A 24,317-nucleotide genomic window follows, 5' to 3' on the forward strand; every position below is an offset into this window, starting at 1 on the left:
GTGCTAACAGTTGGTGATGGCGATTTTGGTCAGTCGCCTCACCGCTCAGGTCCTGAGATCACTGTTCGGTAGATAACGTGAAATTTTCTATGGACGTTCATGCTCTCCACAGGATGAATCCTCCTGACCTTGGTGATCCCCTGATCTTTCCTGTGGCACCACCATGACGTTGACATTTTACTGTTGGATGGATCGTTATGACATTTGGTACAATAGGTTACCTTGTGAGCTCCCTGGCACATTTTCTGGCCAGTTAAGTCCAGTTAACCGATCAAGTGCATACTTGACATTACAATGTTGTATAACCTGCATCTAATGTGATAGATTCACAAGCTGAAATCCACAGCTTAGTTTCAGATATTCAAGTCTCAGTTGTGGTTACCACGCACCACACAAAGTGCATGTATGGAGGGTGGGGAAGTAGCAACCTACTGCATCGGCCTTTCATTTTATTTTTTCATTATGATTCAGTGTTTGTCTCTCTGTGTGTGGCCATCTCATAAGCCCATCTGACCACTTCTCTCCAGGCTAATTAACAAGCAGCATCTTGCCTTTCCCAAGAAACCTTGCATGAATGACCACAGGGTTGCTGAATGAAAGAGAGGAAAGAGAGTGAGGCAAATGAAAGAGTGAAGGGGGAATGGCACACTTCAGATGATGTGAAGTGAGATAGAAAAGAGGATAAAAACTGAAAGATGTGTCGAGGTGGATGATCTAGAGGGGGAGGAGGAGAATATGGCAGGGAGTTGAATCAAGGAATGATGGGAAAGAGGAGGACAGGATGAGAGAGCGGAGAGCAGAATTGCATCCCCTGCTGAAGTGGGAATTATTTCCATCACACAGTCAATTGGCACTCCATCCTTCTACCTTTGCCCGTCTGTCTCCCTCTGCATTTTCCTCTGCATCCTTATGTCTGTGTCGACCGTCCTCTACATTTCTCCCTCTGTCAGTCTTGTGTCCGGTCTCTTGAAAGTGATTTTTGAACATTTTATAATTATACTGTAAATGACATCAGCAGCAACTATAATTTAAAAACGACACGATTAAAGAAACTGGCACACACTGGCTTCTGGCTGTGCGCAGAAAAGCTTTTGTGTCTCATGTTTTTGCAGGCTGTTGGATACAGTGCTGCTGGGCTGCAGCTCTGCCTGCTCTCTTGAGCAAAATGTAGAGTTTACCTTTATCTCAGAGTTCATCCTGGGAAACTAAGTAAACTGCAGCAGCTTCAGATTAACGACGGTGTTTATCTGTATAGTTGTCATATGTGTTGAGGAAATGCAGTTCAGTTTTAAGAACCTTTATAACACTCCAGTCCAGTTGTTGCCTTTTTCCTCAGCTTGATTGTGATCTAACCTGATCTTAGTTATGTACCTGTGGGTGTCCTCCTTCTGGGTCTGTCTATTACTGTGATATGGTAATCTGCCGTTGGCTTCTTTCAAAAACTAACTAATTCAGACTCTTTTTTTGCGGTAATTTTAGTTGAGCTTAATAAGGAGTACTGTCCTGTGGTCTTCACATGCAGGCAGGTGTCATTGCTTGCTGACAAGGGGCAAGACTACTCGTGAACATAATCTTAACTTGCATCTCTTTTGTATGTCGTGTGTTTGAGTGTTTTCAAATTGGAATGAAATTAGAAAGTTTGTGTCATCTTTTACCGTATCATACAATTGTTTTTCAAGATGCCAGTCCATTGGAATGTCAATACCTGTTAATCTTGACAATGATAAAGACAATGCATGCTTTCTTTCTCTGTACACTTATGGGACTTCCAGGTCAAATATTAGGGAGATTTTGTGTTACTTACAGTATTTGTGCTCACTTGATTTTGAGGGATTGAAGGATTTTGCCATATTTGAGCAGTTTTCATTGCAGTTTTTTTTTTCCTCACAGAAAAAAAAAAAATTCAAAAGCCACTCCATTTTGCTGATATGAATGGACCAATCTCGTATTTCATTAATCTAGTCTTAACAGCTGAACCTGGCTGGCCAGTATCACCAGCTTGTGGGGCAATTTTTAATCTAGCATATAGGGATTTGAGATTTGACATCAAGTGCTGCTTTGAGTCAATTGAATAAGACATTTTAGTAAATTGTAGTGGATTGAAACCCTCACAGCTCACACATTCAAGACTGATCTTCACACAGAACACACATGCTCAATGAGATAAATGCTACGAACACCAAACAGGAACAATTAATTTGTGTTTGTTTTACTGATTTGCTGAAAGTCATCTGTCTGAGTAGAGTGTACCGGCAGCGCACATTGACTAAACCTAAGGTGTGTGTTGCGCATGTATCCATGCATGTGTTCCTGCATACAGGAATCTGTCCACACACTCATGTTTGTGTGCGAGCAGTCCTTTTTCCAGCACTAGACTCTTAATAGATGCACAGCATATGCCAGACAAAACAGGCCCATCTGCCTTATCACTGAGGTAATTGCATTTTTCAAAGTGACAGCGGCCGATGCATAATTCATCATTAGGTAAAGCACAACGAAGTCCCACAGCCAAGTGTGTCAGCGAGCTTCACTGCAGGTAGGATGGAGGGAGGCTGCTCTGCGACCAGCAGCTCACGAAGATATGGAGATTTTGCAGACAGATAGGAATGTGTTTGGAAGTGATATTTAAAATCGGAGAGGCTGTCATCATGCTCTGTGTGTATGTCTGTGTGTGCGCGTGTGTGTTTGCGTGCAGGTAAGTCAGCATGTTAACAGGACAGCCTATTTCTCATTGCTCTCCCCTCAGGCGTTCCTGCTCCACTCATCTTATTATATTGTGTTCCATCCAACCTCTCCTCCTCTCCCTCTGCTCTGTCTCTTTCTCTCCTGAAGCACTGCATACTTATCACACTTGTTTTTTACCTTCATTTCCCTTTGTATTTTTTTCTCTCTCCCTGGCTGTCTTGTCATGTTTTCAACCAGTGCTTTTTATTCCCACATTCTCCGTCACTCTCTCTCTCAGTCTCAGACTCCTGTAGAAATAGTACTTGTAAAACAGAGGTACTGGAGCGCTGCTTGCCAAGTTAAGATCAGAGTCAGGTGTGTAAGCACTTTCACATAAGGGCATCTGTCTGTGTTTATTTGAAATACGTCCCTCTGGACCATGTTAATGAAGTGAAAATGCAGCAATGGGAAAAATAAAACTTGCTAATCAGGCACCATTTTGTGATATCCCTCACATTCAGAAATATTCCAATCTGTATGCAAATGATTGAGTCTCCTGGGTTTATAGTTTCCAAGTTCAGATATTAATTTACACATTTTAATATGCAATTTGATGCAAATTGCAAAGTATATCTGACACAAAAGTGTCCTTCAATGAAGGTAAAACCTGCACCTCCTTCTTTCTTATTCCAATATCTGCTGCTCAGTAATTATGCGTGAGTTGTACTCTCAATTATAAAGAGCCACCCACAGTGATCTAGACACTAATTAGCAATTTTGCATTAATTTTAAAATGTTACCGTGTTGCACATGTTAAGTGTTGTGTATTGAAAGGGAAGTCCTATCAATATACCACAGGTTTTCAAGCTGTATGGCACTCCTCCCCAGGGGGGGCTGGCAGAGGGAGACGTGAGGTGAAAGGGGCCGATGCATGCCGGTCTTCTAAAAACAGCTGCAGGATTTGGGCATGCTTACCAACACTGTCAGCAGTTGGAGCTGCAGCAGTGACTGTGACACTCATGGATGCAATTAGGGGATTTAAAAACCCTGAGTGCCTCATTTCTGCTATTGTGTCACTATTTCTAGATTCTAGAAGCTGCTTCCTCACTGGCGCTCCACTCAGAGCCGAGAAAAATTTGACATGAACTTTGCGTGAGTGTTATTTATGTAGTTTAGGTGGGTACCTAGTTAGAGAGATATTGTATTTCAAATACTAGTATGCTTTCCATTCAGGCTTAGTTTGGCCTAAATCCATACAAGACATGGAGCTGTTTTATTGAAATTACTTTGAACTTGTTGAGGCAGAATAAATAAATAATGCCATTTGTACTATAGTATACTACTGTATAAATGTTTTGTATATTGATTCTTCTTCATGTTTATGACTCACTGCTCCTCCTCAAGGACAACAGCCATGTCATATCGCACACATTCTTCCCCCTCTGTTACACACAACTGCAGAAACCACGCATACGGACACACACACAGACCTCTGTCAGACCATTGGGTGTGTAATGAGACACAGGCTTCTGGCAACAAACTACCATTTGTGTTTGTGTGTGTGCATATAATGATTTACACTGTTATTGGTGCTGTGTTGTCTTCTATGAATGCCAATGTCTCAGATTGCATATCTGCACAGTCTGTCGTAGTCTCTCTCTCGCTGTCTTGCTGTTGTCTGTCCCATTTTCTCCTCTGTTTTCTCTCCACTCCTTGGCCCCGTCCTTCCCAGGCCGTCTCTCTCCTCACCGCCCTCTCCACGTTTCAACCCACACCTGCAGCTTCCTCCCTCTGCGAGTCTCTCAGCCAATCTCCATCACACCACGCATCAACAGTGGGAGGGTGAGAGGAATGGCGGGGGTGAGGGCGGGAGGGAGCGAACGATGGTGAATAAAGGGGAGGAGAGACGGACGGTGAAACAAAGGTATTCAGGCTGAGAAGGGAGGAGTAGAATGAGGGAGAGGGCGACTGAGAAGTGAGCTAGACGAGGAGGGAGAGAGGGGAGGAGGGCGAGATAGGAGACGGGTGAAGGAGAGCATAACAGGAATAAAAGAGGGACAGATGAATAGATAGATGAAAGAAGGTATTCATGGAGGAAAGGACAGGTGGGACAGAGGGGGTGTGCGTGTGTAGCAGAACTGACAGTAAGCATCAGAGACAGAATGGCGAGAGACAACCTCTGTAGGACTAAATTTGCACTCATTCTGTGTCTGTCTATGTCTGCCTGTTTCTTTGATTGTCTCTGTACAGTACCTCACCATACAAGTCTCTATCTTTATTTACACTGCAAAAAAAAAAAAAAATGTTCAAATGATGCACTTGATGCGCTCTTCAGTATTTCAGTTTCTTTTCATTTATTTTCAATGCAGCTGATTAGAAAGCAATGCCACTGACCGCTGTCCGCACGTGTACTAACAGATGATCCAGGTAGAATTTAGACAGGGGACGAGTTTGCAAAATTGTGTTGAAACAAAATAAAGCATTGCACTTCCATAAAGTTGGGAGATATTTTGAAAAATGAGCAGCCCAGGAGGAGGCAAAGGACATCCTGACTAACACTGAATCGTACGTTTCCCATAATGCAACATGATAGTGTCTATCTTTTTGTTCCGTCATATCTGCCACATGATGCCTACATCTTTCAAACTCCACACCTCCGCTTTGTAGCGCAGGTTTTCTGTAGTCACCAAGCAGAGATGATGACATGAAGGTTATTTTCTCAGACTTGAGAAAGTTTCTCCAGAGCCATCGTAGACTTTAGTAGTGCTCCCCACAACGAGCAAATGAGGTGTGAAATTGGTGTTGCCCCCTATTTGTCAGTAGTCAGTAGGCATAAAATTAATCAATGACAGTTTTGATAATCAATTAGTAATTTTTTTTAATAAGCATTAGCATGTGCTTAGTGGTGGCAGCTTTCCAAGAATGAGTGTTTGCTGGCTTTCATTCATTTCATACCATTGCAAAATTAATAGTTTAAAAGTTGAATTGACCAGACAGTGTAAGCAGTTTTTAAAACATCACTTCAACGTGGCACAGGGTTAGGGTTAGGGAAGTGTGTAGATAAAAAGAGATTATTCTAACAAAAACAGAGCAGTTCTTATTTTCAGGTGGTTATACGCTAATGAAAACCTACTTACAAATATTATATTCCATTTCTGCCAATAGATCCCCTAAAACCTACACACCTTTAAATTATTGAAGCACGGCCTTGGAAATGGATTACGTAAATGAAGTGCAGGGTACGTTCTAAAGATATCTCCTCATTTCATATCCCACCATTAACAGTTTGTCTCTTTCTCTGCAAAAGAAACCTTTTGTCTCTCCACTAATTTAAAGGAAGTGGGAAGCAACGGTGCATTTTTAAAGTAGCACAGCCAGACCGTCTGCTTTGTTCTCTCTTCCCCCAGCCAAATATATTTATTTACTTGTTTTTAAATCCAGCATTTTTTAATGTCGGTGGTAATGACTGCTGTAATGATGTGACAGTATGATCGAGATTCAGTGGTTTGTCTCAGCATGTTTTGTGATGTTTCTATCCAGATTTTCACAAGTTTAAATGTGTGTTTTCATCAGCCATTGGCTTTGAGGATTTAGAAGACAAATTAATCTCACTTTGGAAACAAATATAATTACCTTATGTCAATCACAGACTGTTTGCCATTTTTCAAATATGATTTTCAAATATGTAATAGTACATTAAAAGACTTGTTGATGTTTCTTTTTATCATTTGCAGTCTATCTCTTATCTGTCTCACTTTTTCTCCCGCTTTGTGCCTCTCGCTCAGTTGCCCCTGACAGCCACGTTCAGTTTCTCCTCCTCCCCTGCTTTGTACTGTCATTAATCATCAGTGTCATTCAGTTTTCCCCTTCCACATGGCACAACATCTGTTTGGGAGTGTTGCACTTGCCCTGTTGAAAAGGATTCAGACAAACGTGCCATGAGAAGCCTGGAAGCAGCTTCACCTCTTTATGTCTGGTGTCAATTTACGTGCCAGCCCCTGAACACAGAACGTGTGTTCGCTGTCTTCATGAACTAGCCAAGTCTCCAAAGCTGTGCAGAGGTTTCGTTGTTTCCTGTCTTTTTGTTTTGTTTTGTTTTCTACATGTTTCGAGACCTTTGTCGCTGACTTGACATAGCAGAAAAGCACAGGTGCAACTAATAACATCACTGATGCTCTCACTGGATTTATGTGTCCCATCCATGCACCTGTGGTCTCGTCCGAATACCCACAGTGAAAACGGTCTAAAGCTCAACCAAATGTATCTAAATATTAACATTATCTTTTACAGACCTAAATGTGTCCATTTTACTCATATTGCAATGTCTCGATCCCATATCAGGAAACTGAAAGGTATTTGATTAACACAGGCCACATTTGAGAAAAAGACAGAAAAATGACAAGTTAATACACTGATGCCTTAAATATTTCATCCAACAATCAGAAGTACACATAGCAATGATTTCATTATTGCATTATGAATTATTATTGATTGCTTAACAGATTAATTATTAGGTCTAAAGAATATCAGCAGATAGCAAAAAACCAAGTACGAGTAACCATAGTGTGACGTCTTCAGCTGTGTCGTTTTGTCTGACCACCAGTCAAAAAGGAATATGTTGACATTTCTTCCAAATATTAATATCACATTAATAATATTAAAATTTAAAAATGCTCAATTTTCTGTTATATGATTGATCGAGTAATAGTTTCAGGTGTAGAAACCATCATGATTGTCATGGTAAATGGTAGTTGTTACAGTTTATAGTGGCTCTGGGTCATACGGCAAATCCTGACTGAGGTTATTTCGGTTCGAGCCACGCCATCTTTAGTGACACACTGCCACTTGACGAGGGATTTTACTTATGTCTGGTGCTTTCACAGGGGTGCCTCTTTTTTCATGCTCGTATTGTAGTAGGTGTGTACGCTACACTGCAGCTCAAACCTGTGCAATTTCAATCTTATTAAGTTCCAACCTAAAGAGGGATTGTGAATGTCATGTTATGTGCGTGCATGTGTGTGCACCATCTGAAAGTGAACCCAGTGCACTGAAGTGTTTGTGCTTTGAAGAGCTGTTGTTTTGATTTGGGAGGCTCACTCCCTGTTTGTACATTAGATGAAGCCTGCATGGCATTATGATAATAAAAATTAATAGCAATGAAGATCAGTGGAGAAAATGATGCTTCAAGTCGACTGATATTATTAAAAGGCATCAAAGAGACAAGCGCTGCCTGGATGTGTGTTTGCTCGCAGGAAACGAGCAGGTGTTCCTGTGATCCGGCGCACACGTGGCAAAAAATAACAGCAACAATTTTCTTTGTTGCCAGAAAGTGCGCAGTGCTCAAAGTCGACACCAGAACAAATCCGTGGCATTCTGATGGAGTGGAAGTATTAAAATAGCACAGTTTTAGAAAACAAAGGATCACGCTTCCCACCGCTTCAATCCACCATTTTTGCTTCTCGATCTAATCCTCTGTGTGTGTCTCTGGCAGATGGTGATGGCTACCAGGACCACCTCCTCCCCGTGTGTGAGGATGAAGGCTGTCAACGCAGTGCCATCTACCTGGCCAAGCCAGGCTCAAAAGAGGTACATACACATGACCATACTGACAGTTGTGTTCAAAGACATGCTAGTGGATTAACTTGGTTTTGTACTCCGTTAACCACTTTATTTTTTCTATTCACCACTCTTCTAGCTGGTCTTTACCTTTTTATTCTACTATTCCTTCTAACACCCCTCCTCTCTTTATACTCTGCTCACATCTGTCAGACACCACTTTACTCTTTGTACACGTCTGATTTGTTCACCACTGCTCTGCTCACATTATTACTATGTCTCCTGTGACTGTATCTATGTAGAAGGCTGGGACTGTGCGTGTTAGGAGGATATGAAAATGTGATAGTAAAATGAAGAAAGTCAGTTGATTAATCAGTGAGTCGAATGACAGAAAATTAATTGCCAACTATTTTAATAATAGATTCGTCATTTCAGAAATTTTATAGAGTCAAAAATTCAAAACAACGGTCTGTTGTTTAAGCTTCTCAAATGTAAAACTTTGCTGCTGCTGCTTCTTCTCCTAACTTTATCATAAATGTAATATCTTTTGGTTTTGGACAAGGCCTTTGATGGTATCATCTAGGGCTCTAGGAAATTGTGGCAGGCATGTTTTTATTTTATTTTTTCTGATGTCATATAGACTGAAGATAGTAATTGATAACGAAACAATCACTGCAGTCCTACTATCCTGTCCACCCCTAGATTGAACAACTTGACAATTCTGGTCAACAAATGCCTATACAACAAAAAAGGTCACTCTTTTGTGTCTTCCAGAACAACCCATAAGACATAACTCATATTTAGGTTTCCTGCTCTGCTGCCTCTATGGTCATTGGCTGGTTAAGTTAAGGCATCTGGATGTGCTGAAACTCAGGTTATGGGAGAACTGTTGTCACGGTTAAGGTGGAATAATCATTGCCACCGTGACTAAAAGGAGAGGGGATGGGAACTGCCGTCTTCCTTGTCACATTTATTGGACCCCACCACCCAACCTGACCTCTTTTTTAATTCAATTTGATTTGCGGCTGTTTAGAATCTTAGAGCTGTTCCTGCCAAGAGAGGTCACTTGTAAGCGGATTGTTTACCTGTTTGAAAAAATCTATTTTCAGTCTCTGTTCTTTGTGACTTCTCTCCTCTCTGAGTGGCTCCATTGCAATGCCAGAGCTCCTTTTTCTCAGCACAATGGCTGTCTATTTCAGGATGGCATTAAACACGTGGAGGGATGGGGGGTGGTGGTCTCTTCCTGCAGGAAGCCAATGGGTGTGACTTCGTTAGCAGAGCCGCACAAGATAGAAGTAATAGATAGGCACTCACACATTCAGCCCTGTACGATTAACGTACACACGCTACAGAGACATGTTTACTCACAGTTGCTCTCACATGAACACACACCATCTCTACCACCACCACCAGCAGCACCACCACCTACGTACCATCTTGTATGAGCCTTTCATTTACATCCTACCATTTGGCAGGAGGCTCCACTCCTTTTTCTTCCTTCCTCTGCCACCAGAGAACTAGCTTCCACTTGTTTTTTTTCAGTCCAAAATAGAAATATTACAGGCTTATCTGCATGTCCGCCCCCACACACATGTGCACACAAAAGACACACACATGGAGACACACACAGATGCACTCTCCTTGCGGACATGCCGTCTTTTGTTTGCCTGCCAGCTACAAAAAAAAAAAAAAAAGATTGAGGAGAGAAGTAAAAAGGAGGAGAGTTGACGGAAGGGGAGGGGAGGCAGAGAGAGGAGGACTTATCTGCACTGATGGATGAAGTGAACACATGTTGGGTTCTGTGCCGCTATGTGTTTGAGAGACAGTCATCACTGTCAAAGAGAGAGGCGGATGGAGAGGAAGGGTGGGCGGGCCCAGGAGCTAACCAGACTCTCTCAGTGGCTTTCGTGGAATATACAATAATAATATACAATCATAATGATAACCTCTTTGTCATACATGCAGTTTGTGTACGCTGCAGTATTGATTTCATCAGATCATCGTTATTTGTGACACAAACACTCCCTGAGCCGTAATTATGCCTGATCTTTCACCAGGTGTGTGTGTTTGGGCTTGTGTGTGTGTGTGTGTGTGTGTGTAGGTGTGTGGCTCCATTAGAGTGGAGCAGCTAGTCAGCAGATGTCTTCCCTGGAGGGATCTGCCCACAGAGAAAATGGAGGGAGCGATGGTGAAAACAGAAGGAGGAAGGAGGGATGAAGGGAGCTTGATGGTGGAAAGGAGGAAAAGTGGAAAAATAATGGAAGGGTGGGAGGTGGAGGGAAAGGAAGATTGGAACGAGGGTAGAAGCAAAAAAAAAAAAGCTCTTTCTGGTGTCCCTTCATTGCCACTTTGAGACGAACATCCCATCAGAGGGAATGAGGGCGGGAGAAGCAGAAAAGAGGAATGGAGAGTGAATGAGACTATGATATGTATACAGGCGGAGACATGATGAGATGCCTTCGGGTGTGCATGGAAGTCCCGCTGAGTAGAAACTAGTGTGTGTCTATAGTTTGAAACAGCAATTCAGTCCTTCCTTCCTGTGGTTTTGGGCTCCGCTCTGCCTCTACAGCACCTCTGCAGCAGCTCCAGGCCTTTAGTTCACCATATTTGAAAAAACCACAGGGGGCTTCCAGCAATCTCTCTGCTTCATTCTCTGTCCTTACAGACACACTCTGATGACACTCATCGTACTTTGAACCTTACTTTTTGCGCTCCCACATTCTATAACACAACTGGACGTTAGTGCAGAGAATAATGTAATTGTTTGTCTGTGGGTGTTGCACCTGTCACATAAATCGTAGCAATCTATTTTTATTAGCTGGACGGGAAGACCTCCTGAACATCAGAGAACACTTTCACAACAACACGAACCGAAGCCATCCAGGCGTGTGTGTATGTAAGAGCATGGCTCAGTACGGCAAAGTGCATATGATAGAGCTGAGCTGAGGATAAATATCCGCAATGCCCTGGTGAAATGGCTTTACAAGTTGACTTTTCTAATCTCAACACGTCATTAAATTTACACAGACCGATCCTACTTTAGACTTAAAATCATTTTCTGCATGCAATAGAAGAATGCAAACATGGAGTCAAAATAATCAGGCTCATGATAAATAACTTCATTCAACTGCAGAATACTGCAAAGTAGAACAATTACTTTATTGATTCCCCTGAGGGGAAGTAGAAAATTTCACTTGTTGGGATTGCCTCATTTTCCCTCAATCATAGAGTTCATTAACTACTGCTGCTGTAATGTCAACAGTGAAGTGCACGGTCAGCTCATCAGCTCTCATTCTCTGCCACACAAAGTCGCATGGTATTTTATCGAGGAAGTCATAATTTGATCATAAAATGCGTTTGTGTGCAAATATACATATATATTAGGTGAGGAAGAAGAAGAGTAATCTCTTGCCCATACCAGCACCGTGGAGCTCCAGCGGAACACTTCAGTTGTAGACCAGTTTCTGATGCTGATTATACTGGCACTAAATACAGTAAATAGTGATTTGCAGTACCAATTTGTGCATAGTATTACAGTTTGTATTGGTTTCCTTCCATCTGTGCTGAAAAGTAAATACCATAAATGACCAAATGAATATGCATAAAAATCATTAAAAGTGCACTGCAGTATTGATAGCAAGCCACTGCTTCATTTTGTATCTGAACGAAGAATAATATCCTCTGTAACTTCCTCCCCGAAGTGGATCACATATACAGTGATACTGCCATTGAAAGCAGGAGCAGGTTAGTCAGTTTGTAGTCTTTTTTGTCTTGGATGCTGCAGTGGGATGTAGGCAGTGAGCAGGCTGACGCAGCATTCTCTCACACTGTTCACCTAGCATCAATGAGTGGGTGACCCCAAACTGCAACTGTTTGGCCACAAGGCCACATCCCCTGGCTCAGTGGCACACAGAAACAGTCAAAAATGGATTTGCTTTGGGGATGTACTATTGTTCTTCCATGCTCGCTAAAAAAAACAAAGAAAATCCCCCAAAAAATTGTGTACTTACAAATGCCTTTACTGTCACTGCAGGGCCTCATACTGTGCATTATAGCAGCAATACTTGTTTTCATTTATTGTGCAGTGACCCTTTACAATGCCTTTTTTTGTTCATTTAGCAAATATGTTTTGCTATCTTTTTATATCTTTGGCTAGTAGCAAACTTACCTCCCTATTAAGCAAGTACAAGACTTATATAACTGAGCTAGCCATTTCTGTCAGTATTCTTTAATTGCGTTAATTTTCTTTTCTATGCACGTTTCTGCATGTATTTGTTCTCCCCATTTACACACATGCAAAACACACATACCGCCCCCACGAAGACCAAGCCAGCTGCCTACTGTTGCTGCCCAGACAGTGTAAGGGCAGCCAGTGTGAGCCAGACAGCCTCCTTCCAGTCATCCCAGTCAGCCGGTTAGTCGGTGGTCAAAGAGGTTATACTGGCAGCAGGTAGCAGCGTCTCCACCCTGGAGCTGACACAGACATATGGTCTCACTCCATCTCTGGCTCTGACTCTGACTCCTTTTTTCCGGGGACATGCTATGACCTTATTCCCAACTTCTAACAGAAAACCAATCGCTATCTGGGTGTTCTGGCTAGAAACATGTCAGTGCAAGGTGTATTAGATGCGCATAGATAATGCAGTTGTCATCACCATCTATAAAAGTAGCATGTGATTGCTAAAAACCTTTTGAAGGTTAGAAATATCATCACGTCAGGTGACAACAATAACAATGCTTGTCTTCTCCTCTGTGTGCAGTGGACAGACGACCACCTCACTGCACTGCATACGTAGTAAGAGAAGAGTAGATTTAGAGTGGATTGCATGCACATGCTTTCCAACAAGGCTGATGTGAGGAACACACAGGAGACAGCTGGATTTGTGAAATTGACGTTTAAAGGAGCAGTTTATCATTTTGGGAAATACACTCATTTGCTTTCCTGCCGGGAGCTGCATGAGAAGATCGATACCAGTCTTGAGTCTGGATGCTAGATATGAAGCTAGAACAGAGTTTCTCAATCTGAGGCACTGGGGGAGCTGAAGGCAGGATGCAGAGGGGGTGAAAGAGACAGGTGCATGCTGGAAGGGCAAAGGGAAGTTATTTGTAGTTTGGCCTGCTGACCAAAACGGTCAGCAGCTGCAGCAGCAACAGTGGCTGTGATGCAGCCCATGGAGACAATTAAGGTACTTTAAACCGGGTGAAGAGTTGCTGCAGTTTGCATCAATGATTGTACACATTGTTCTTGGAGTCAGAACTGAGTCAGATGTGAACACACAGACATGGTGTGAATGTGTTTAGATTCAGTGTCGCCCATGTGTTTCATGAATCACATCCATTAATTTGCTTAGAAAGCCTTATCTCTGCAGAATTTCGCTGAGATGCATCATGTTTTTTAAGTTTTCTTCAGTGTCAATGTAATGAAGTCATCGTTGTGTTTACATCCATGGCTACATTGCACGCAGGAACTCCTGATGGCTAATTAGGTGTACTCAATGGTGCCATTTTGCCAAAATGCAACCAATTATAGAGGCCACGGTTGTCAGCAAGGACTTATCTCGTGTCAGGATAAGGACTGGAACCATGCAACCATGAATCCATGAAAGTCAGTTGTGATTTGCATTTATCTCTGCTTCCTCTGCATCTGTGTAGAGCAGTAGAGCATCTGTTTGTCCTCACCTTTGGAATTTCCTTTTGCTCTTACGGACATTTCAGTATGTGCAGTTTGTTTTGAAAAAGACAACTTGTACCACCTGGCTTTTGTGACATGTGTGTGTCGTGTGATTTAATAGCTAATACTGTGCTTGTAAATTATATTTTAGGGTAGAATATTTTTGACATTGTATCACCTAAAACTATCATAACATTCATATAGACCGATAGTCAAAGCCATGATCATGCCGCCCGTGATTATAGTAACAGTGGCCTAACTTCTGCTTTGCCGTGTATTAGTCATGAGCTCTTCTCGCCCACTCCTCTGCTGTTCAGTCCCATGCTGTCTTTCAGTGCCAGCTGTAATATGATGCGCATTACACTCATTATATCGCTGGGATCATAAAAGCCATTGCTTCATTACATGCCTGTTTTTTCTTCTTCTTCTTTCTCATTTTTTTTTTACTTTTTATTGCCTTGGACAGCCTGCTCTGTATGTCGATGTTACAGCACCTCCCCACATCACCCCATAAACCCCACCACCACCTCCCATCTCCACCGCAGGCCGCCCACATTTTAATTTCTTGGCCTAATGAAGCGGGAGCACTCTCCGCCAAGTTGAATCAATGGGAGTCTGCAAGCACGCCGTCGCTTTTTCACTTTAGTCATCAGCAAAGCCAGGAGAGCGATTTTATGTCAGGGAGTCTGTGTTTGTGCCCCTCGTGTTTTTTTTAAGTGTGTTTCTATATGCGTGCTTCCATGTTTTGCGTGTGTGTGTGTGTGCGTGCGTGCATGCGTGCGTGCAGAACGGCACAATAAGCCGTCTCTACACGGTCTGTGTTTTCCCGCTGTTTGATAAAAAGCTATTTGTATGCGGGCTCCTTTCCCTCACTACCATTAAAGGTATCAGATTACCTCGCAAGCACAAATCCCATCATCGTCTTCATCTCCATTAACTAGGTCATTTGGATCTCGATGCTACCACACACACACACACACACACACACACACACACACACACACACGGACGCACACACACTCAGCTCAGTGTTAATATCTTGACATTTGAACCAGCGAATGTCAGTGCTGAGTTATTTAGACTTAGGAGCCCTCTGTTTGACTGGGAGGACGTTAGGCCACAGATTAATCTATAAAGACACACTCTTGACGTTATTCTAATTTGTTGCTATATTTAGTGATTAAATGTCAAAACCTCTACAACCACGAGGAAGGAGTAACTACTTCATGATTTATTTTATTATCTGTCAGGCTGGCTATTCATTGTATCATCTCAGATTAAAAAAAAAAAGTATTTGATTGATGAGAAACCTTTTAATATCCTCACCGAGGCCCATATGATTTCCCCATTTCCCACACAGCACAGCTGAGCAGTGAAAACAAACACGGGCCAAACAGTGTCTCATCTTGCTGAGGACAAATGCCGTGTTGAAAATGTAAATGCTGATTGAAATAGACTGATCTAATGGCTTCCACTTTTGCTGTTGCGCTTTGCGACACCGTCTGCTAATTTACCACAATTACTGTCTTGCATCATCTGCTTTTGTTCAGCCATATGTTCACACAACATGATCATGTGTCATTGCCATTTTCTAATGTAGGAGAGACACAGTCAAGGTTTTTGCCAGGAAACAGTATCATGTATAAATTATAGCCGGACAGTCGTGATAATGCATCACTGAAGTTTGACTTGACATAGTTTAATTAATTACTAACGTGGCATATTCTTGAAGTCGTGCTTGACTGAGCATGCTCAACGTTATATGTGCTTGAATGCGTGTACATAAGCATACCTGTGAACCTTCGATCTTTAGTGTCTGTTTTTTCAGCTGTGGCTGGAGGCTTTATGTTTTCAGGTTGTCTGTTCCAGTCTCTGAACATGATGTCTCAGGAACACCTTGAGGGGATTTCTTCAAATTTGCCACGAATGTTCATTTGGACTCAAAGATGAACTGATTAGCATTTGGAAGTCAAATGTCACTGTGACCACACAGAATACATTGCTGTCATAACTCAAGAATTCATGTGCTGATTATGACAAAACTTTCACATAGTGATGACATTTTATATCCAAACGGTCAAAGCTTAACTTCACTTTGACATCGTAACATTCTGCAAAAACAATGTGCAGCTTCTTTGCAGCAACATCCACATTTATAGCATTGTAGTCCACCAGAAGCTCATTGGTTCTGCTGATATTGATCTTCAGTGACTGTTGTTGCACCATGTGATGAAGCTCTCTGTCAGTCCTCGGTGCTCCTCTGGAAACATAGTGAAGACGGCATTCACTGGAATCATAATTCAGTCTCACCAAAAAATACACTTTGAGACCTTTTTATTAAATTCCTTCAAAGTCCTCTCTACGTATTTTACAAACCTGCTTCCAAAAAGTTTGGGACACTGTGTAAAATGTAAATAGAAACCGAATGTGATGATCTATAAAACACTGAAACCCCCTATTTAGTTGAAAATAGCACAAAGACAACACATCGAATGTTGAAACTGAGAAATGTCATTGTTTTGAAAATGATATCCTCATTTAGAATTTGAAAAGTTGGTCAGGGTCATGTTTACCGCTCTGTTGCATCATCTCTTCTTTAACACTCTGTCAGTGTTTGGGAACTTAGGAGATCAACTGGTGTCATTTTGAAAGCGGAATGTTTTCCAATTCTTGCTTGATGTATGATTTCAGCAACTGAGCACTTCAAGTCTCCTTCTCCTTTGTTGTATTTTATGTTTCATAATGCACAGAACATTTTCAATGGACTGCAGGCAGGTCAGTTTAGTGGCCGGACTCTTCTACCCTGGAGTCATGCCAGCACAGGTTGTCACAGAGTGGTGAACCCCTCCCCATCTTTACCTCAGCGAGACTCAGCCTCTCTGGGAGGCTTTTTTTTATATCCAGTCATGTTGCTAACCTGTTGCCAGTTAGCCTGATTCATTGTGACATGTTCCACCAGCAGTTTTCTTTTAGCATTTCACAACTTTTCCCGTCTTGTGTTGCCACTGTCCCAACTTTTTTGAAATGAGTTGCTGGCATCAAATTCTAAATGAGGATATAATTTTCAACAAACAATGAAATTTCTCAGTTTCAACATTTGATATGTTGTATTTGTGCTATTTTCAATAGAATAATGGTGTTTCAGTGTTTTGCAATTTATCACATTCTGTTTCTATTTAGGTTTTACCCAGCATCCCAACTTTTTTTGGACACAGGGTTATATATGGACAGATATGGATGACAGCCATGATGCAGTAATTCTAGTTTTTTCTTTATTATTTCATCTTCCTTTTCCCTCAACCTCTGTCCTTCTCCCAACCTGTCTTTAGGTAATGAGCATTTTTTTAAAATGTCTTCTCTACTAGGATCTCAGTTTTGGTTAATTTTGCTTTCAACAGCCCTTAACTGGTAACTAACGTGTAAATTTTGCATTGAGGAGCATTCTATGCTGCTTCTCCCAGTCAGTTATGTCCTGGACGATTTCTTTTCTAGTCCAAGATTTTCTATTTTTATGGACACTGTTTTCCCATGTTTCTGTGTCTAAGTGACTCATGGGGATAGCAATTTTTGAAATTGGCTCAGTATTGAGCGAGAGCACTGCAATCATGGTATGGGCTGCAATGTAAGCCCTCCCTGCTTTTTGTACACGTCAGTGTACGTCCACCAAAAGTGTTTGTTTTTGGTAGTGACAGACTCAGATTGTTTGTGACAGTTTCTGACAACATTATGGAAAGGATCCCGACAGAGATACCTTTTTGTTGAAGAGTAAAATCCTTCTGTGTTAAACAGCCGTTACGCCGCTCTCACCAAAGTCACCAGACTCCCTTTACAAAAACAGCAACTTTATCGGCATAGTTGTCACCACCGACTCTGGTTTGGTTGAAATAAACCCTTAATGCACCAGGGCTTGAGAGAGATGGTGACAGAAAAGTGTGTAGAGCCACAATATTTTCACATGTAACATCTTGACATCTTGACGAGAGAGAGTTCAATATGTTGGATTTCAACAGATTTTTTGGTAATTAAAAAAAAAAAAATAAAACTGGTAATTACCAGGTAACAGAAACCCTGTTCTCAGTCAGCATTGATGAAGTAATAAAGGTAGTTGTGATGTAGCTTTGGTTTGTGAGAGCTGCCCAGCAGTCGGTGGTCACAGCTAGGTTGTCTGGCTAGCTTGACTTTTAGCTCATCCTTCTCCTCTGTGTTTTCAGTTTGTTTACACACAGTAGCTATCGATGGCATAACATACTCGGGCATGAGATAACGAACTACCTCTTTAAATCCCTAGCCCTTTACTGCGCTGATTGACAGCATATGGGTCTCAGGGACACCGCATATTAACTGGGTGATGGCCTTGGACTGGAGTGCGTCTCATCATATAGACCAACACGCATAACTCAGAAATATTCTCTGTGTGCACCGATGAACATTTACCATCGATATCCCTAATCTCCTCTTTAACCTGCCATCACAAAACTTCCAGATAAGTCTCTTTAACCTGATGCATGGTGGACTTTCTGCCTCTGCATTTTTACTGAGTTGACTTTATGCTGTTGGTATTCTCTGTGCAGTTCCTCTCTCCTCCTCTAATCATTGTTAGAAAAGAAGCAACAGACAGTGCACTGATTGCCTCAGGGCCAACAGCAGCACAGTGGTCTGCTGATAAGGCTTGTGGCCAGCAAAGGCCTCACTCTGTCCTGAGAGAGAAAGTCACGTTAATGCTGAACATAGACCAAAGGACTTGAACATAAAGATAACTCACCAGTGAATTAATTTGGCTTGCGGGCTAAAGAGCAAAAAAGATTGACGATGTAGCTACCATTTGAAAACATGGCAGCGTCCTCTCAGAATAACTGCTGACATGAGAACTAATGTGTCGTTAATAATACTTATTAGATCAACATCCTTCCGTGTTTCCAACCAGCACATCTGGAATGGCAAGTGTATTCTTACATTTTGCTTTTTACCTTCAGTAGATAGTGGATTTTGGAGTGAAGCCAAGTGCCATTTGGATTATAAAGCAGCACCCTGATGAGGTATTATCAAATGAGCTCTCAGTCATTTTAGTTCAAGACCAACACTAATACACACAGAGTCATCCTGACACCTTCTTTTGTCTCTCCACCACTCCCTTTGTCTCTCATTGGCTACTTTCACAGTTGATTGATATCCTCAGGTGGGCATCAGGAAAAAAGCTATAAATAATTGAGGTGTTTAACACGTGATTAACATGTTTGACCGTGACGTTTTTTAGCAGGGCCATGATGGTGCCACATCTGAGAATGTGTCCAACTGTGCATGATTGTGTCTGGGACAGAGCACCATTATGTGCATCCATGTCTAGAACTGTGTTTACCGGCCACAAATGGGCTGGAAGCAGCATCTCTGGTCTCGCCCTCTCTCTTCACTCCTCTCTGCCAGCCACCGCACAGTGGTCATTTCCATCACTCCCGTCCACTCTGGATGGCAGTAATCATAGCCAAGCTTTACACCCATATGGCAGGCAGTCAGCTCTTAAACTGCATTACAACATCACTCAACAGTCATTTAATGAGCACTTAATTCAGCAGCGTTGCATTAAAGGTCCAAGCTCGCTGTTATCCTCTGAAAAATATTCAACCTGGATCTTGGTTTGTCACTTGTCACAGCTTTAATGACACCATTTGTATGTAGAGGAACATGGTGACTCTCATCCCCCGTTCACATCTGTCCAACTTACTTCTAATCAAAACCTAAAGACCTAAACTACATTATTTCTATTTAAGGCCTTAACATGAAAAGGTAAACTAGTTTAATTAAATCAACTTTTAAATCAATTTTAATGTAATATTAGAAGGCACTGCCTTTCAAAATAAAGGAGCGGAAGAAGTTCTTGTGCCTGCAAAATATGTTGCATTTCTGGAATTAGCTTGGGTATAAAATCAACAAATATAATACCCAGAAATTGAATTCATTTCTGTATAAACATTTGGTGCAGAACGCCCTGTTTTGGATAAATTTCTCTCTAATTATGCAGCTCCACCACTTTTTACTACTTGTGTAATTGGTGGTATAAACAGCTTCTTTACATTCGGTAATGGAGTCAAACAAAATGTGATGAAGCAAATTAAATTAGACCAATTATCTCAATTGTGCTGTTTCACCAAAAGATCGATGTGTATAGGAAAGACTGTAGTGAGGTTTTGTTTCATATATTTTGTGGTGTTGTATTACATTGCGCTTGTACTTTAAACTAGATGAAGCTGAATGTAAGCTGTTGAAATGTTTTGGCCTCATCACGTATGGTGATGTTCCTAAATGTCATGTGGTTTGGATTCGCTTACTACTGTGTGCTCATTTATAGGTTTTCAGTATTTTCATTATGAATGGTCATGAAATCATCAGTGATTTTCAGCCAAAGTCTGTGAAATCTTCGGCTGCCTTATCATTATAGATTAGGAATACAGAGATGGGATTGCTATGTTGTAGCCCTTATAGAAATCAAGGACGTCCATTCTTGCATTCCTCGGCCAAGTCATTAGCGTGCCCTACGCCCACCACCACCACCCCTGCCACCCCTACAAACAGGCCACAGTGTGTTAACTCTACACCTGTGTTCACGTAGTGTGTACAGCTGGTTTGGAGAAAACTTAAATCAGTGACATCATGGCTTGTGTGATGAATTTCAAGCTAATTGATAATAGTCTGTGGTTCTCTTCCTCAGACATGCTGGTCATATTAAGAGCTATTAGTGGCGGTTCTGCTGAGTGGCTCTCTGGTGACTCTCTCTGCACCTGCTCTCTCTGTTTAACATTCATGAATAGTTTAAACTTCCAGCATCTGGCCCCACGCCTGTCTAGGACACACACACACACACACACACACACACACACACACACACGCACACGCACACAATGATCTTAACTGGCTTTAGCTTAGTTTTCAGTCTCAAGACATATTTTTCTTTAAATCTGAAAAACCAGAGCCAACAAAACAGTATTTCAGTTGAGTTAGACTTTTCACATGTATGCAGCGCAACATGCGTCACTGTGGTCACACACTTTCTGGATGGATTTTTGGAATTTACACTCAGTGGCCAGGTTATCATGCACACCTACCTAAAAGTAACACAGTCAGCCTAAATATTGCAGTCCTCATGAAGGGAGGATTTTACTGCTGGACTGTTAGCCAGGTGTACCTAATAAACTGGCAGCTAAGTGCATGTTCCACATGTGGCAAGACGTGGACTATGATTAGCCAGTATTAGAGTAATAATGGCCATAATTATTTGGTTCAGTGGGTGCACTAGTCAGAATAATTCATGTATCTAACTGAACATCCTGTACTGAATGGTGATACATGCTACTCATGATGATCACTCTCTCTGTCCCCCTGTCTCCCTCCCTTGTATCGCAGGTTATTGACAGGAGTCCACTGGCTAACAATTCATTGTTAAGACGATAATGAAAGCAGGAAGACCAGCATGCCTCTCACTGGTTAGGACTCTATTAAAGTGAATTCACTGGGAATATATGAGCAGTCACAATAAACCTTTCTTCTGCAAAATGAAAAGGGATCCCCTGCCAACAGCTCATTTTCTTCTGTTGCATTCACCGGCATCTGGTGGAATCGTAGGAAGAGAAAGATCGTCTTACATAAATGGAGATTCGAGGTTTAAAGCAGTGCCAGTGTGTTGGAGGCATGATGCAGCATTCAGAGGTGATAATGGTCTCTCTGGTGTGTGGTTTGTTTTTAAGCAGTTTACTGTGTACACATCTGTGTAGTGTGACTGTTTCCTCCTGAATACATCAGTTAGTAGCAGTATTACAGCCAAGCCCCCTTCAGGGCCCTATTACCTAAACATTTGAGTTGTCGGTATGAGGGAAAGATGCTTCACATGTGTTTGCTGAAAAAAGTATGTCTGATGTTTAAAGAGAATGGCATTAAAGGCAAGACCGCATGCAATAAGCACACTCACGCAGCACCTGATTCTAAAAGCCAGCTCTGTAGTTTATTAAATCAATTTATGATGACGTAAAAATGAATTTTTTGGTTTAAGTTGATTTCAGACTGGTTTCTTTAATTATCTTTTGCTTAGTTGAGATCAGTTGAGTCATATGTTAGTAACTTGGTTCTCTTTCTAATCTCCTTTATTCTTGTACAATATCCCCTCACTGAGGAGAGCAGTTGCTAAATTGAGGATTTACCATTCAGCGCTAGAAAAAAACGTCTTTTATTTTTCACATCTCAAGTAAATGCTTTTCTTTAACTAATTGTGAAAAGTATGGCAGGAGTCTCAGTTTGCACTCAGAGTACTGCAGAAGAATTCAAAGACGAGAGATTGCTATTCAATGGGCAATTTGAACTTCAGTCATATTATTGTTTGACTTCAGAGTAAAATGTTTCACATGAAGTCATTTTGGAACATTTTTTTTTTTGTTAAAGTGCTCCTAAAACTAGCCAGTGTGAGGCCATCAGGGAAGAGTGTTCATGGAGTGCTCTAACTACGCTGAAAAGGGTTGTTGGGATCGCTGTTGGTGATGTCAGTCCCCCGCACCATTGCCCTTAGCCCAGAATGGGTCTTTTTAGCTTGTCATTGCTTAAGTCAAATTTCCTTGGTTGTAATTTCCATTACAATTACACTGAGCAAGTTTGATCTGAGCCCTTGATGCATGGTACAGCCGATATACAAATGTGTTTCTCTGTGTCTCCACCATCACTCTGAACATCAAAAGTAGCTCAAGATTTCTCCCACTCTGTAAACACCAGGCGAACCCGCTGGACGTTATGTCCAGCATATTACTGCACAGTATTAGCTATGGGTAGGTATGCATCCTTCATTAAAATCCAAAGGGACAGTATAAACCCGCCATTAACACATTCAGTGGATGCACCCTATTTTTTGCCTGATGCTACTCGGTGAATTAACAGTGTTATGTGTCGCTGTTTAATTCGCAGAGTGTCTGATCCACCAATCAGCCCATATTTTAGCAAGAAATGTTCATTTTTGAAACAGTCCTCCTCTCATCCCCATGGTCGTCTCCCACTAAAATACCTCAGCTAACCCACCGAGGCTGGCAGGAAGTTGAGGCAACAAAATCCACAATCTGTAAAGTCGGTATGGAAGTACAGTTTATCTTTATAGATGCTGAATTGACAACAAGACTGTCGACATATGAAGCTAGAGAAATGTGTGTTTTTTGTTAATATTGTTCATATGTCATATTTCTTAAAGTGAGAGTTTGGCGTGATATTTTCCCTGTAGAGTGCAGGGAGCTCTTATTTTATTCAAGTACTGTTTGTGAATTTTTTATTGTTTTGTCAACACTGACCGCTAAAGTTTGATAAGGATTTCTGACATTTATTGAGTACGGTTAGTTACTGGTTTGATTAATGGTGCACAGCCTAATAATGCATGTTGGTTTTGATTAGTGACGATGGCTGACCAGGCTAATTTTCAGCTAATTGTACTCGGTTTCTAACAGCAGTATGTGGTACGTGGTTGTCCTTTGTGTACATATTTTTAAAATACTTTCCTAAACAGAACGTGCTTGATGGTGCTATTCATGACTCAGCTCTCTCATGGCCCCTTTTTAAGATTCTGTTTTACAGGTAACAATAACATTGATTCACGCAGAAACAGCTAATATTTCTCTGAATGACATGACCTCCTCTTTCTGTCAGCTGCTGTGTGTCTGCAGTGTATCTAGTGATGAGAAGACACCAGTAGTCTCACCCTGAGGAGTTTCTCAACAGTGTGTGTAATGTTTAACATGAAATTTAACGTGAAATAAGTGTTTTAAGTCATTTGTGTGACACTCTCTAAAAGTTGCTCGAATGTGAAAGCTTGTTCAGATTAGTCTTGATCACCCTTTAACCCTCAATTTATAGCCTTATTTCACTAAAATCACTAAAATATAACAGTAGCAAATAATTTAAGTTGTTGACATGAAAAAAATGAATAAATCAGACAGTATTTTGTGGAAAAGTCAAACAATATAAACAGTCATTTACTATCTCTTGATAATATGTAGATATCGCTTATTGTTATTGCACCAGTGGTTTTGACCTTGATGCCTTACATTTTGGCCGAGGTGTCACAATAAGTATTTGTTAGTGGCCTGCCCTAAAAATGACTTTATTTTAGCCCTAAAGTTCGTAGTTGGTTGCTAACCTTGGTAAATAAATCAACACTTGAAGTAGCACTTCAACACTTTGGTTGCTTTAACACAGTAAGTGTGGATTTGTGAGTATTTGTTATACTTCATACTCTGTATGTATTGTATTCTGTTTATGTCTACCTGCCCACAGATGCCAGAATGGAAGTATAACAAATACAATTTGTGTATTACTATGCTAGTTTAAAAACAAAATTGGAGACAGACAGGTCTCAACAACAGTTTAATGGCCTTCACTTCAATTTTCAGTCTTCAAAAAATTTCTCTCA

At 41.3% G+C, this 24,317-nt stretch overlaps 1 protein-coding gene across 1 annotated transcript in view; it reads left to right on the forward strand.

Annotated features, from left to right (window-relative positions):
- Nucleotides 1–24,317, forward strand: part of itfg1 (integrin alpha FG-GAP repeat containing 1) — a 155,686-nt gene that overhangs the window by 48,578 nt on the left and 82,791 nt on the right. The window contains exon 9 of the mRNA XM_041941921.1: nucleotides 8,156–8,250. Coding sequence (XP_041797855.1) covers nucleotides 8,156–8,250 — 95 coding nt within the window. The remainder of the gene's footprint in view (nucleotides 1–8,155; nucleotides 8,251–24,317) is intronic.

This window comes from Chelmon rostratus, chromosome 1 (assembly GCF_017976325.1).
Source record: "Chelmon rostratus isolate fCheRos1 chromosome 1, fCheRos1.pri, whole genome shotgun sequence".
Lineage (NCBI taxonomy): Eukaryota > Metazoa > Chordata > Actinopteri > Chaetodontiformes > Chaetodontidae > Chelmon > Chelmon rostratus.